General features: G+C 43.7%; 1 protein-coding gene across 1 annotated transcript in view; it reads left to right on the forward strand.

Moving 5' to 3' along the window:
* Positions 1-14,680, forward strand: part of LOC106601508 (SH3 and multiple ankyrin repeat domains protein 1) — a 56,500-nt gene that overhangs the window by 8,043 nt on the left and 33,777 nt on the right. Inside the window, exons 2-4 of the mRNA XM_082976143.1 lie at positions 5,181-5,384; positions 13,112-13,183; positions 14,131-14,239. Of these exons, the coding sequence (XP_082832269.1) occupies positions 5,181-5,384; positions 13,112-13,183; positions 14,131-14,239 (385 nt within the window). The remainder of the gene's footprint in view (positions 1-5,180; positions 5,385-13,111; positions 13,184-14,130; positions 14,240-14,680) is intronic.

The raw sequence follows: 14,680 nt of genomic DNA on the forward strand, positions 1-14,680 counted from the left end.
CACAGGTGGACTCCAATTAAGTTGTAGAAACATCTCAAGGATGATAAATGGAAAATGTTGAGTCTCATAGCAAAGGGTCTGAATACTTATATAAATAAGGTATTTCTGTTTTGTTTTATTTAATCCATTGTAGAATAAGGCTGTAACATAACAAAATGTGGAAAAGGGAAGGGGTCGGAATACTTTCAGAATGCACTGTATGTGTCTGTGTGCTGATTTGAATGTGTTATGATGACTATGTGAGTGTGTATTACTGTGTAGTACTGTGTATTACTGTGTATACTGAGTGTAACTGTATTCTGTGGATCTCCTGCTGTTACTTGTTCCCTCGCTCCGCCGTGTGTGCGAACAGTGAGAAGCATGCTGGGGAATTGCTTACCCAAGATCCTTTCTCTGTGTCTTATGGAAGGAACATGTATTTTGACATGATCAAAGATAACCAATACTACAGTTAGTGCTACCACATTATGGTCAGTAACACCACATGACTTCTAGATGTTTCTGAGGAGTAGGACAATATCCTGTCTTCTATTTCTCCTCTCTCCTGACCTCACCTCCATCTCATATTGTCCTTCCCTCCTTTTGTCTTTCACACCGTCCCTTCACCCTCCCTACCTCACTTTTTCCCTTCTCTCTCTCTCTTCTCTCCTCTGTCCTATCTCCTTCTCTCCTGTGCAGTGGGGTAATATGGTTGTATAATCCCAGTGTATTAGGCCTGTTCTACATGTCAGCTAATTCGCCCTCAATAAACTCTAATTGCTGGTTAATTGTATTGTAATGAGATCATGGAGAGACGGGCAGCAGCTTATAAACACAAATGTTATGAATTGAGGATTTCCACAACTGGCTAAGAAGTGCCCACATATTCCCTGATATATATTTTTGATTTTATTTATTTATTTCACCTTTATTTAACCAGGTAGGCTAGTTGAGAACAAGTTCTCATTTACAACTGCGACCTGGCCAAGATCAAGCATAGCAATTCGACACATACAACAACACAGACTTACACATGGAATAAACAAAACATACAGTCAATAATACAGTAGAACAAAAGAAAACAAAAAGTCTATATACAGTGAGTGCAAATGAGGTAAGTTAAGGGAGTTAAGGCAATAAATAGGCCATGGTGGCGAAGTAATTACAATATAGCAATTAAACACTGGAATGGTACACATACAGTATATAGTACATCTATACACAGTCATCTTACCTGCTGTATAAACATAGTAACATACCATCCCATTGACATGCATTTAGAGTAGACCAACAACTGTAAGCCTTGTAAGGGCCTTCTCAGTTCTCAGCCAGAGGTGAAGAGGGGCTAAGATAAGAGGGTGAAGAGAGGAGTGGAGAGGACAGGGGATGGAGGGAGGGAGGGAAACGGGGCTGAAAGGAATGTGGAAAGGAGGACTGCGTGACTGTGAGGTAGCTAGAGAGGGGGAACATAGAAAATAGATGGGAAAGAGGTAGTGAGAGAGATAGAGGCCGAAGGAGAAAGGGAGAGAGAAATTGACTTAAACAGAGTGGGAGAGAGAGGGTGGTTATTTCCCCATAGTTCTCATTAAAGGCTGCTAATCCACCTGCACTCGCCCTGCAGAAAAGGGCCAGAGGGTAGGAGAGAGAGAGAAGGAAGGAAGGAAGGAAGGAAGAAGGAAGGAAGGAAGGAAGGAAGGAAGGAAGGAAGGAAGGAAGGAAGGAAGGAAGGAAGGAAGGAAGGAAGGAAGGAAGGAAGGAAGGAAGGAAGGAAGGAAGGAAGGAAGGAAGGAAGGAAGGAAGGAAGGAAGGAGAGGGAGGCCCATACTATATTCTGCAGAGATAACGAATGTCAGCACAGATACAGGAAGATGGAGAAAGAGTAACATGGACAGAGATATAATAGATCAATAGAGTGAGTGAGTGAGAGAGAGAGAGAGAGAGAGAGAGAGAGAGAGAGGGGGTGGGGGTGAAATCCCACTCCTTCCAAAATATTTTAAGAAAGTTGAAGCTCATTTACTACGTATCTGTACGATTTAAAAACTCTAAATTGCAATTTGGAGAACTGCAAAAACAAGTTGCTCTAGCTTCATTCACCTCAGTCCATCTACAAACATATAGCCTATTAGCAATACAGTTAGCCTCATTAACTCATCTACAAACATATAGCCTATTAGCAATACAGTTAGCCTCATTAACAAACATATAGCCTATTAGCAATACAGTTAGCCTCATTGACTCGTCTACAAACATATAGCCTATCAGCAATACAGTTAGCCTCATTAACTCATCTACAAACATATAGCCTATTAGCAATACAGTTAGCCTCATTAACAAACATATAGCCTATTAGCAATACAGTTAGCCTCATTAACTCAAATGTTATCTTTATTTAACTATACAAGTCAGATTAAGAACAAATTCTTATTTTCAATGACAGCCTAGTCATGTGGGTTAACTGCATTGTTCAGGGGCAGAACGACATATTTGTACCTTGGCGATTTGAACTTGCAACCTTTCGGTTACTAGTCCAACGCTCTAACCACTAGGCTACGCTGACGCCCCATTAACTCAGCACCGGGATTAAAAACATACAGAGGGATCTGTTAGCAGAAAAAGTACTTTATTAGCAAAAGGTAAACAGATTTGCAGATTTTTTGTTGTAGTAATTTCCTGCAGTTCTACACATTTGCCATGACTTATACCATGTTAATATGGTATCTGAGTGAGAGTGACTTACAAAATCAATGGGGTCCCTTTGGAGGTCAGGGCCCCTGGGAAAGTGCCCTGCGTGCCCGGTTGGTAATTCAACCATGATTACTTTAGATGGCTGGCTAGACTAAGTAGATTCATTTATCAATCTAAAAAATGTTAACAGATATGAACTAATTGAGTGACTGTGAGTGTGGGACAGGAAGGGAAACTGCTGATGAACAACCACGTTTTGAAATGTCTTGTGTATTCTACTATTCTAATTCTCAACAGTAAGTTGAGACCACGACTGAGTTCCCAAAATATATATATTTCAAATTCTGAAAAATTGCAAAGATCCGGACCTCGGTGTCTTCATATGTAGCTACGGCCCTGACTGCAATATGAGTGTAAAAGAGAGAAGTGACAGTCAATATGGACTGTTGTCACTTATTGTCACTTATTGGCCTGTAAGCTGCCTCAACCAACAGCTAGTTGTTAGTCTATAATACTGAATCAATAACAGTAAGTCAGAAGCAGTCAGACTCAGAAGCAGAGATGTCTTGCTGTCTGTTAGAAGTCCGTAAAGAGTTGGAGTCTGGAGTGGAGGGCTCAGGAGAGAGTTCAATGAGTCATATCAACCAATCAGTAGCTATATGGACCAATCAGGTTGCTTGTTCAGTGGTCCACCCGTTCCTCTTCTCCCACCTGCTTTGGTGTTGAGCAGAACCTCTCCTGTCTTAAACAAATGTGCTAATGCCCCTAAGATTAACTGCAGAATTAAAATGTATATGTCAAATCTTTATGTAAAATCTATGTATATGAAGTAGGAAAGACATGTCCTCTGAAGAGGGTGGTGGATGGGTTAATAAAACATTTATAAAATGTAAAGCAGAATTACAGTAATTATACAGTATCATAATAATTGAAACAATAATGATGGTGATTATGGGAATATTCTTCATGCATTATGCTGTATTGATAAACTTTGTCCTCCTCCTCAATGATCTCAGGTTATATTTAGCTTCCCTAGCTTGCATTCTGTTTGCGTGTGTGTTGTTTGATGGGACTGAGTGTTAATTGTAGTGTGTGATTGAATGTACATGTTGGTGCAGTATGTCAGCATGTGTGGAAGAAACGATCTATTGCATGCTGACATACCTACTCATCCTCTCTCTTTTACTCTCCCTTTCAATGTCTCTCTTTCTCATCTCTCTTTCTCTCTCACTCCCTCCCTCCCTCTCTATATCCCTCCCTCTCTCCCTCTCTCTCCCTCTCTCATACATAAACCCTTTCCTCCCCCTGACTCCACCTCTCTCGTTCTCCAACTCACTGTAAAACACACACACACACAGGCACGGGCACTCTCTCACTTTATCCCATAGTTCCCCATCTCCAAGGGAACACAGGGATGTCTCTATGGCAACAAGGAGCTTGCTCCACTAATGAACTGGTTGCCATAGTGATTTGGTTGGCTGTGCACAAACCCAGACTGAATAAAAGAGAGGGAGAGAGACATGTTACACCTCTGTACAGTATTCCATGCTCACTCTCTCCCTCTCCCTCACACACACACACACACACACACACACACACACACACACACACACACACACACACACACACACACACACACACACACACACACACACACACACACACACACACACACACACACACACACAGAGAGAGTGTGTGAGACAGCCAGTGAGGGAGAGATTAAGACAGAAAGAGAGAGTTAAACACGTTAGTGAGATGTATTGAACCGTGGAGGATACATCCATGCATGCAGAAGCAGCAAGAGATCCAGCTGCTCTCCAGAAGGACCAATCACACAGCTGCTTCAAGGTCAGGGGAATGCTCTACCTCAGCCTCAGCCCAGACTCACACCAGAGCGAGACAGAAAGAGAGGAAGACTGTTTGATTCATGATCTACAGAAACATATTAAGGACCTTCTCTCTCCAATGCTAACTGTGCCCATATGATACAGCACAGTCAAACATTCTATTCATCTCACCATACAGGAGCTCACTGGTCAGAGGAGACAGTACAATCAGCCATTCATATCTCCTTACTGTATAAGGTGAATGCACCAATTTGTAAGCCGCTCTGAGCGTCTGCTAAATGACGTAAATGTAAATAAAACCATACACATCACTGGTCCCTGTGGTGGACTCACAATGTCTCTCCCTAGTGGTTCAGAATGGTAATTACAGCAGTACTGCAGCGAAGAGCGGTTCTCCACTTCTGACAGACACACTAATACTGCACCAGGACCCTTCCCTCAGTCCAGACTGTTAAGTTGCTGACACTTTTCTACTTTATAGTTCAATGCTTTCCTTTTCCTCTCTTTTCTTCTTTAGTGTTTTCATCTAAACCCCAACTACCCCCTCTCTCCATCTCTTCTCTATAAGCACCACCATTGAACCCTCTCTCCTTCTCCCTCTCTCTCCCTCTCTCTCTCCCTCCCTCCCTCCCTCTCCCTCCCTCTCTCTCCCCGTCTCCTCTGCAGAAGTGTTTGCGGTTCAACCCGGATGCGACCGTTTGGAAGGCCAAGCAGCAGGTGCTGTGTTCTCTGACCGATTCGTTGCGGGACGTGTTGAACTACGGTTTGTTCCAACCAGCCACCGAAGGCCATGACGCCAAGTTCCTGGAGGAGGAGAAGATGCTGAGAGAGTACCCACAATCCTTTGAGAAGGGGGTACCATATCTGGAGGTATGTACACAGGGGACCAGTACGGAGAAAAAAAAATGTATGAAATGTATGCATTCACTACTGTAAGTCGCTCTGGATAAGAGCGTCTGCAAAATGACTAACATTTTTAATATAAATGTATATACAGCCTGGATGTACGGTTACTCTGTAAGGTTACTCTCACTCTGTGGGTTACTCTGTAAGGTTACTCTCACTCTGTGGGTTACTCTGTAAGGTTACTCTCACTCTGTGGGTTACTCTGTAAGGTTACTCTGTGGGTTACTCTCACTCTGTGGGTTACTCTGTGGGTTACTCTGTGGGTTACTCTCACTCTGTGGGTTACTATGTAAGGTTACTCTGTGAGCTACTCTCACTCTGTGGGTTACTATGTAAGGTTACTCTGTGGGTTACACTGTAAGGTTACTCTGTGGGTTACACTGTAAGGTTACTCTGTGGGCTACTCTCACTCTGTGGGTTACTCTGTAAGGTTACTCTGTGGGTTACTATGTAAGGTTACTCTGTGGGTTACTCTGTAAGGTTACTCTGTGGGTGACACTGTAAGGTTACTCTGTGGGCTACTCTCACTCTGTGGGTTACTATGTAAGGTTACTCTGTGAGCTACTCTCACTCTGTGGGTTACTCTGTGGGCTACACTCACTCTGGGTTACAATGTAAGGTTACTCTGTGGGCTACTCTCACTCTGTGGGTTACTCTGTGGGTTACTATGTAAGGTTACTCTGTGGGTTACTCTGTGGGTTACTATGTAAGGTTACTCTGTGGGTTACTCTCACTCTGTGGGTTACTATGTAAGGTTACTCTGTGGGTTACTCTCACTCTGTGGGTTACTCTGTGGGTTACTCTCACTCTGTGGGTTACTCTGTGGGCTACACTCACTCTGGGTTACAATGTAAGGTTACTCTGTGGGCTACTCTCACTCTGTGGGTTACTCTGTGGGTTACTATGTAAGGTTACTCTGTGGGTTACTCTGTGGGTTACTATGTAAGGTTACTCTGTGGGTTACTCTCACTCTGTGGGTTACTATGTAAGGTTACTCTGTGGGTTACTCTCACTCTGTGGGTTACTCTGTGGGTTACTCTCACTCTGTGGGTTACTATGTAAGGTTACTCTGTGGGTTACTCTCACTCTGTGGGTTACTATGTAAGGTTACTCTGTGGGTTACTCTCACTCTGTGGGTTACTCCGTGGGTTACTCTCACTCTGTGGGTTACTATGTAAGGTTACTCTGTGGGCTACTCTCACTCTGTGGGTTACTCTGTGGGTTACTCTCACTCTGTGGGTTACACTGTAAGGTTACTCTGTGGGCTACTCTCACTCTGTGGGTTACTCTGTGGGCTACTCTCACTCTGTGGGTTACTCTGTATGGTTACTCTGTGGGTTACTCTGTAAGTTTACTCTGTGGGTTACACTGTAAGGTTACTCTGTGGGTTACTCTGTAAGGTTACTCTGTGGGCTACTCTCACTCTGTGGGTTACTTTGTAAGGTTACTCTGTGGGTTACATTGTAAGGTTACTCTGTGGGTTACACTGTAAGGTTACTCTGTGGGTTACTGTGTAAGGTTACTCTGTGGGCTACTCTCACTCTGTGGGCTACTCTCACTCTGTGGGATACTCTGTAAGGTTACTCTGTGGGTTACTCTGTAAGGTTACTCTGTGGGCTACTCTGTAAGGTTACTCTGTGGGCGACTCTCACTCTGTGGGTTACTCTGTAAGGTTACTCTGTGGGTTACTCTGTAAGGTTACTCTGTACGGTTACTCTGTGGGCTACTCTGTAAGGTTACTCTGTGGGTTACTCTGTATGGTTACTCTGTGGGCTACTCTGTAAGGTTACTCTGTGGGTTACTCTGTATGGTTACTCTGTGGGCTACTCTGTAAGGTTACTCTGTGGGCTACTCTGTAAGGTTACTCTGTGGGTTATTCTGTATGGTTACTCTGTGGGCTACTCTGTATGGTTACTCTGTGGGCTACTCTGTATGGTTACTCTTTGGGTTATTCTGTATGGTTACTCTGTGGGCTACTCTGTATGGTTACTCTGTGGGTTACTCTGTGGGTTACTCTGTAAGGTTACTCTGTGGGTTATTCTGTATGGTTACTCTGTGGGCTACTCTGTATGGTTACTCTGTGGGTTATTCTGTATGGTTATTCTGTGGGTTACTCTGTGGGTTACTATGTATGGTTACTCTGTGGGTTACTCTGTATGGTTACTCTGTGGGTTATTCTGTATGGTTACTCTGTGGGTTACTCTGTAAGGTTACTCTGTATGGTTACTCTGTAAGGTTACTCTGTGGGTTACTCTGTATGGTTACTCTGTGGGTTACTCTGTAAGGTTACTCTGTGGGTTATTCTGTATGGTTACTCTGTGGGCTACTCTGTACGGTTACTCTGTGGGCTACTCTGTAAGGTTACTCTGTGGGTTACTCTGTATGGTTACTCTGTGGGCTACTCTGTAAGGTTACTCTGTGGGTTACTCTGTATGGTTACTCTGTGGGCTACTCTGTAAGGTTACTCTGTGGGCTACTCTGTAAGGTTACTCTGTGGGTTATTCTGTATGGTTACTCTGTGGGCTACTCTGTATGGTTACTCTGTGGGCTACTCTGTATGGTTACTCTGTGGGTTATTCTGTATGGTTACTCTGTGGGCTACTCTGTATGGTTACTCTGTGGGTTACTCTGTGGGTTACTCTGTAAGGTTACTCTGTGGGTTATTCTGTATGGTTACTCTGTGGGCTACTCTGTATGGTTACTCTGTGGGTTATTCTGTATGGTTATTCTGTGGGTTACTCTGTGGGTTACTATGTATGGTTACTCTGTGGGTTACTCTGTATGGTTACTCTGTGGGTTATTCTGTATGGTTACTCTGTGGGTTACTCTGTAAGGTTACTCTGTATGGTTACTCTGTGGGTTACTCTGTAAGGTTACTCTGTGGGTTACTCTGTAAGGTTACTCTGTGGGTTACTCTGTATGGTTACTCTGTGGGTTACTCTGTAAGGTTACTATGTATGGTTACTCTGTGGGTTACTCTGTAAGGTTACTCTGTATGGTTATTCTGTGGGTTACTATGTATGGTTACTCTGTGGGTTACTATGTATGGTTACTCTGTAAGGTTACTCTGTATGGTTATTCTGTATGGTTACTCTGTGGGCTACTCTGTATGGTTACTCTGTGGGTTACTCTGTGGGCTACTCTGTATGGTTACTCTGTGGGCTACTCTGTAAGGTTACTCTGTATTGTTATTCTGTGGGTTACTATGTATGGTTACTCTGTGGATTAATATGTATGGTTACTCTGTAAGGTTACTATGTATGGTTACTCTGTGGGTTACTCTGTAAGGTTACTCTGTATGGTTATTCTGTGGGTTACTATGTATGGTTACTCTGTAAGGTTACTATGTATGGTTACTCTGTGGGTTACTCTGTGGGTTACTCTGTATGGTTACTCTGTATGGTTATTCTGTATGGTTACTCTGTGGGTTACTCTGTATGGTTACTCTGTGGGTTACTCTGTAAGGTTACTATGTAAGGTTACTATGTATGGTTACTCTGTAAGGTTACTCTGTATGGTTATTCTGTATGGTTACTCTGTGGGTTACTCTGTATGGTTACTCTGTGGGTTACTCTGTAAGGTTACTATGTAAGGTTACTCTGTGGGTTACTCTGTAAGGTTACTATGTAAGGTTACTCTGTGGGTTACTCTGTAAGGCTACTCTGTATGGTTACTCTGTGGGTTACTATGTATGGTTACTCTGTAAGGTTACTATGTAAGGTTACTCTGTGGGTTACTCTGTAAGGCTACTCTGTATGGTTACTCTGTGGGCTACTCTGTGGGCTACTCTGTATGGTTACTCTGTAAGGTTACTCTGTATGGTTATTCTGTGGGTTACTATGTATGGTTACTCTGTGGGTTACTCTGTAAGGTTACTCTGTAAGGTTACTCTGTGGGCTACTTTGTGGGTTACTCTGTATGGTTACTCTGTATGGTTACTCTGTGGGTTACTATGTATGGTTACTCTGTGGGTTACTATGTATGGTTACTCTGTAAGGTTACTATGTATGGTTACTCTGTAAGGTTACTCTGTAAGGTTACTCTGTATGGTTATTCTGTGGGTTACTATGTATGGTTACTCTGTGGGTTACTATGTATGGTTACTCTGTAAGGTTACTCTGTATGGTTATTCTGTATGGTTACTCTGTGGGTTACTCTGTATGGTTACTCTGTGGGTTACTCTGTAAGGTTACTATGTAAGGTTACTCTGTGGGTTACTCTGTAAGGTTACTATGTAAGGTTACTCTGTGGGTTACTCTGTAAGGCTACTCTGTATGGTTACTCTGTGGGTTACTATGTATGGTTACTCTGTAAGGTTACTATGTAAGGTTACTCTGTGGGTTACTCTGTAAGGCTACTCTGTATGGTTACTCTGTGGGCTACTCTGTATGGTTACTCTGTAAGGTTACTCTGTATGGTTATTCTGTGGGTTACTATGTATGGTTACTCTGTGGGTTACTCTGTATGGTTACTCTGTAAGGTTACTCTGTGGGCTACTCTGTGGGTTACTCTGTATGGTTACTCTGTATGGTTACTCTGTGGGTTACTATGTAAGGTTACTCTGTGGGTTACTCTGTATGGTTATTCTGTGGGCTACTCTGTAAGGTTACTCTGTATGGTTATTCTGTGGGTTACTCTGTATGGTTACTCTGTATGGTTATTCTGTGGGCTACTCTGTAAGGTTACTCTGTATGGTTATTCTGTGGGTTACTCTGTATGGTTACTCTGTATGGTTATTCTGTGGGCTACTCTGTAAGGTTACTCTGTGGGTTACTCTGTATGGTTATTCTGTGGGTTACTCTGTAACGTTACTCTGTATGGTTATTCTGTGGGCTACTCTGTAAGGTTACTCTGTATTGTTATTCTGTGGGCTACTCTGTAAGGTTACTCTGTGGGTTACTCTGTATGGTTATTCTGTGGGTTACTCTGTAAGGTTACTATGTATGGTTATTCTGTGGGTTACTCTGTAAGGTTACTCTGTATGGTTATTCTGTGGGCTACTCTGTAAGGTTACTCTGTGGGTTACTCTGTATGGTTATTCTGTGGGTTACTCTGTAAGGTTACTATGTATGGTTATTCTGTGGGTTACTCTGTAAGGTTACTCTGTATGGTTATTCTGTGGGCTACTCTGTAAGGTTACTCTGTATGGTTATTCTGTGGGCTACTCTGTAAGGTTACTCTGTATGGTTATTCTGTGGGTTACTATGTAAGGTTACTCTGTATGGTTATTCTGTGGGCTACTCTGTAAGGTTACTCTGTATGGTTATTCTGTGGGCTACTCTGTAAGGTTACTCTGTATGGTTATTCTGTGGGCTACTCTGTAAGGTTACTCTGTATGGTTATTCTGTGGGCTACTCTGTAAGGTTACTCTGTATGGTTATTCTGTGGGCTACTCTGTAAGGTTACTCTGTATGGTTACTCTGTGGGCTACTCTGTAAGGTTACTCTGTATGGTTATTCTGTGGGCTACTCTGTAAGGTTACTCTGTATGGTTACTCTGTGGGCTACTCTGTAAGGTTACTCTGTATGGTTATTCTGTGGGCTACTCTGTAAGGTTACTCTGTATGGTTACTCTGTGGGCTACTCTGTAAGGTTACTCTGTATGGTTATTCTGTGGGCTACTCTGTAAGGTTACTCTGTATGGTTACTCTGTGGGCTACTCTGTAAGGTTACTCTGTATGGTTATTCTGTGGGCTACTCTGTAAGGTTACTCTGTATGGTTACTCTGTGGGCTACTCTGTATGGTTACTCTGTGGGCTACTCTGTAAGGTTACTCTGTATGGTTATTCTGTGGGCTACTCTGTAAGGTTACTCTGTATGGTTACTCTGTGGGCTACTCTGTAAGGTTACTCTGTATGGTTATTCTGTGGGCTACTCTGTAAGGTTACTCTGTATGGTTATTCTGTGGGCTACTCTGTAAGGTTACTCTGTATGGTTATTCTGTGGGCTACTCTGTAAGGTTACTCTGTATGGTTACTCTGTGGGCTACTCTGTAAGGTTACTCTGTATGGTTACTCTGTGGGCTACTCTGTAAGGTTACTCTGTATGGTTATTCTGTGGGCTACTCTGTAAGGTTACTCTGTATGGTTACTCTGTGGGCTACTCTGTAAGGTTACTCTGTATGGTTATTCTGTGGGCTACTCTGTAAGGTTACTCTGTATGGTTACTCTGTGGGCTACTCTGTAAGGTTACTCTGTATGGTTATTCTGTGGGCTACTCTGTAAGGTTACTCTGTATGGTTACTCTGTGGGTTACTCTGTGGGTTACTCTGTGGGTTACTCTGTGGGTTACTCTGTAAGGTTACTCTGTAAGGTTACTCTGTGGGTTACTCTGTGGGCTACTCTGTAAGGTTACTCTGTAAGGTTACTCTGTGGGTTACTCTGTGGGTTACTCTGTGGGTTACTCTGTGGGTTACTCTGTAAGGTTACTCTGTAAGGTTACTCTGTGGGTTACTCTGTGGGCTACTCTGTAAGGTTACTCTGTAAGGTTACTCTGTGGGTTACTCTGTGGGTTACTCTGTGGGTTACTCTGTGGGCTACTCTGTAAGGTTACTCTGTATGGTTACTCTGTGGGTTACTCTGTGGGTTACTCTGTGGGTTACTCTGTGGGCTACTCTGTAAGGTTACTCTGTATGGTTACTCTGTGGGCTACTCTGTGGGTTACTCTGTGGGTTACTCTGTATGGTTACTCTGTGGGTTACTCTGTAAGGTTACTCTGTAAGGTTACTCTGTGGGTTACTCTGTGGGCTACTCTGTAAGGTTACTCTGTGGGTTACTCTGTGGGTTACTCTGTGGGTTACTCTGTGGGTTACTCTGTGGGTTACTCTGTGGGCTACTCTGTAAGGTTACTCTGTATGGTTACTCTGTGGGTTACTCTGTGGGTTACTCTGTGGGTTACTCTGTGGGCTACTCTGTAAGGTTACTCTGTATGGTTACTCTGTGGGCTACTCTGTATGGTTACTCTGTAAGGTTACTCTGTATGGTTACTCTGTGGGTTACTCTGTGGGTTACTCTGTGGGCTACTCTGTAAGGTTACTCTGTATGGTTACTCTGTGGGCTACTCTGTATGGTTACTCTGTAAGGTTACTCTGTATGGTTACTCTGTGGGTTACTCTGTGGGTTACTCTGTGGGCTACTCTGTAAGGTTACTCTGTATGGTTACTCTGTGGGCTACTCTGTATGGTTACTCTGTAAGGTTACTCTGTATGGTTACTCTGTGGGTTACTCTGTGGGTTACTCTGTGGGCTACTCTGTATGGTTACTCTGTAAGGTTACTCTGTATGGTTACTCTGTGGGTTACTCTGTGGGTTACTCTGTGGGCTACTCTGTAAGGTTACTCTGTATGGTTACTCTGTGGGCTACTCTGTATGGTTACTCTGTAAGGTTACTCTGTATGGTTACTCTGTAAGGTTACTCTGTATGGTTACTCTGTGGGTTACTCTCACTCTGTGGCTGGAAACTGTAGTGTAAACCTGTGCCGTTTCTTTCTTTTTTCCTTTTTTCGTTGAGAGAGGAGGAAGAGGGAAGTTATGGGTAAACTAGATAAAGCATCATTTTGCAATACATCTGCAGGCTCCATCATGTGGATCTAGGACAAAAGCTGAGAGAATTGAGGACAAAAGGCCTTCCAGTCAGGATTAACTCTCTCTCTCTCTCTCTCTCTCTCTCTCTCTCTCTCTCTCTCTCTCTCTAGTTTCGTTACAAGACCAGAGTGTACAAACAGACCAATCTAGATGAGAAACAGCTGGCTAAGCTGCACACTAAGGTACTGGTCTGTTTCAAAGGGTGTGGAACAATGTGAGTTGTGGGTTGTTGTGCAGTATGAAGGTGTATGTGTTGGCGGGAGTGTGTATGTGTGTGCATACTTATGCGTGTGTGTGTGTGTGAGTGGGACTGCACACTGTCTGTCTGCAGTTACAGGCCCTTGGGGCAGTCCTCCACTGTTATCTGTGCTGTGCTTTGTGTGGCAGACAACTCCAGTATTAATGTGTCCTCCACTGTTAGCTGTGCTGTGCTTTGTGTGGCAGACAACTCCAGTATTAATGTGTCCTCCACTGTTAGCTGTGCTGTGCTTTGTGTGGCAGACAACTCCAGTATTAATGTGTCCTCCACTGTTATCTGTGCTGTGCTTTGTGTGGCAGACAACTCCAGTATTAATGTGTCCTCCACTGTTAGCTGTGCTGTGCTTTGTGTGGCAGACAACTCCAGTATGAATGTGTCCTCCACTGTTAGCTGTGCTGTGCTTTGTGTGGCAGACAACTCCAGTATTAATGTGTCCTCCACTGTTATCTGTGCTGTGCTTTGTGTGGCAGACAACTCCAGTATTAATGTGTCCTCCACTGTTAGCTGTGCTGTGCTTTGTGTGGCAGACAACTCCAGTATTAATGTGTCCTCCACTGTTAGCTGTGCTGTGCTTTGTGTGGCAGACAACTCCAGTATTAATGTGTCCACTCTGCTCTCTGGAATGCAGCGCTGGCACACTCTTAGAAAAAAGTGTTCCGAATGGTTCTTCGGCTTTCCCTATAGGAGAACCCTTCTTGGTTCCAGGTAGAACCCTTTTGGTTCCAGGTAGAACCCTTGAACCGAAAAAGGTTCTTCAAAGGGTTCTCCTATGGGGACAGCCAAAGAACACTTTTAGGTTCTGGGTAGCAGCTTTATTTGTAGGAGTGCAGTCCCCTCATCTCTCTCTCTATCCCCTCATGCCTCTCATAGGCCAGTCTGAAGAAGTTCATGGACTACATCCAAAGTGGCTCTGTGGACAAGATGGCCAAGTTCTTGGACAAAGGGCTTGACCCCAACTACCAGGACCCTGACACGGGAGGTGAGACGCTGTCAGATGCTGTCCGCTGCCAGGGTGACCTGTGACCTCTCCTCAGTCAGTTAGCACCAATCAGCCATTTAGTCCGTCTGTCTGTCTGTCTATGTAGTCCCTGATACCTTGACCCCCTACGGAATCCTTCTTAGTGACCCATAACATTTGTGGGGCATATGGCCACTGTATTTTTAGCATCCTAGAGATCATTTCCAGACCCTTCAGCCATACAACCTGTCATCTAGCTAGCAAACTGTTCATATCCAAGTTGAATTAGCTAACAGCCAAGATAGCTGTGGGAGCTATGGCTAATGGCTGTCCTCTGTAACCTCGACCTGAAAACCCCCAACACTCTCTCCAACTCTGAATCACACTTACCCAAAGCTCTGTCTATCTAACACTTTATTAAAGAGGATTATAATAAGCAAAGTAGACAGTTAGTTTGAGTCT

This window comes from Salmo salar, chromosome 06 (genome assembly GCF_965601325.2).
Source record: "Salmo salar chromosome 06, fSalSal1, whole genome shotgun sequence".
Lineage (NCBI taxonomy): Eukaryota > Metazoa > Chordata > Actinopteri > Salmoniformes > Salmonidae > Salmo > Salmo salar.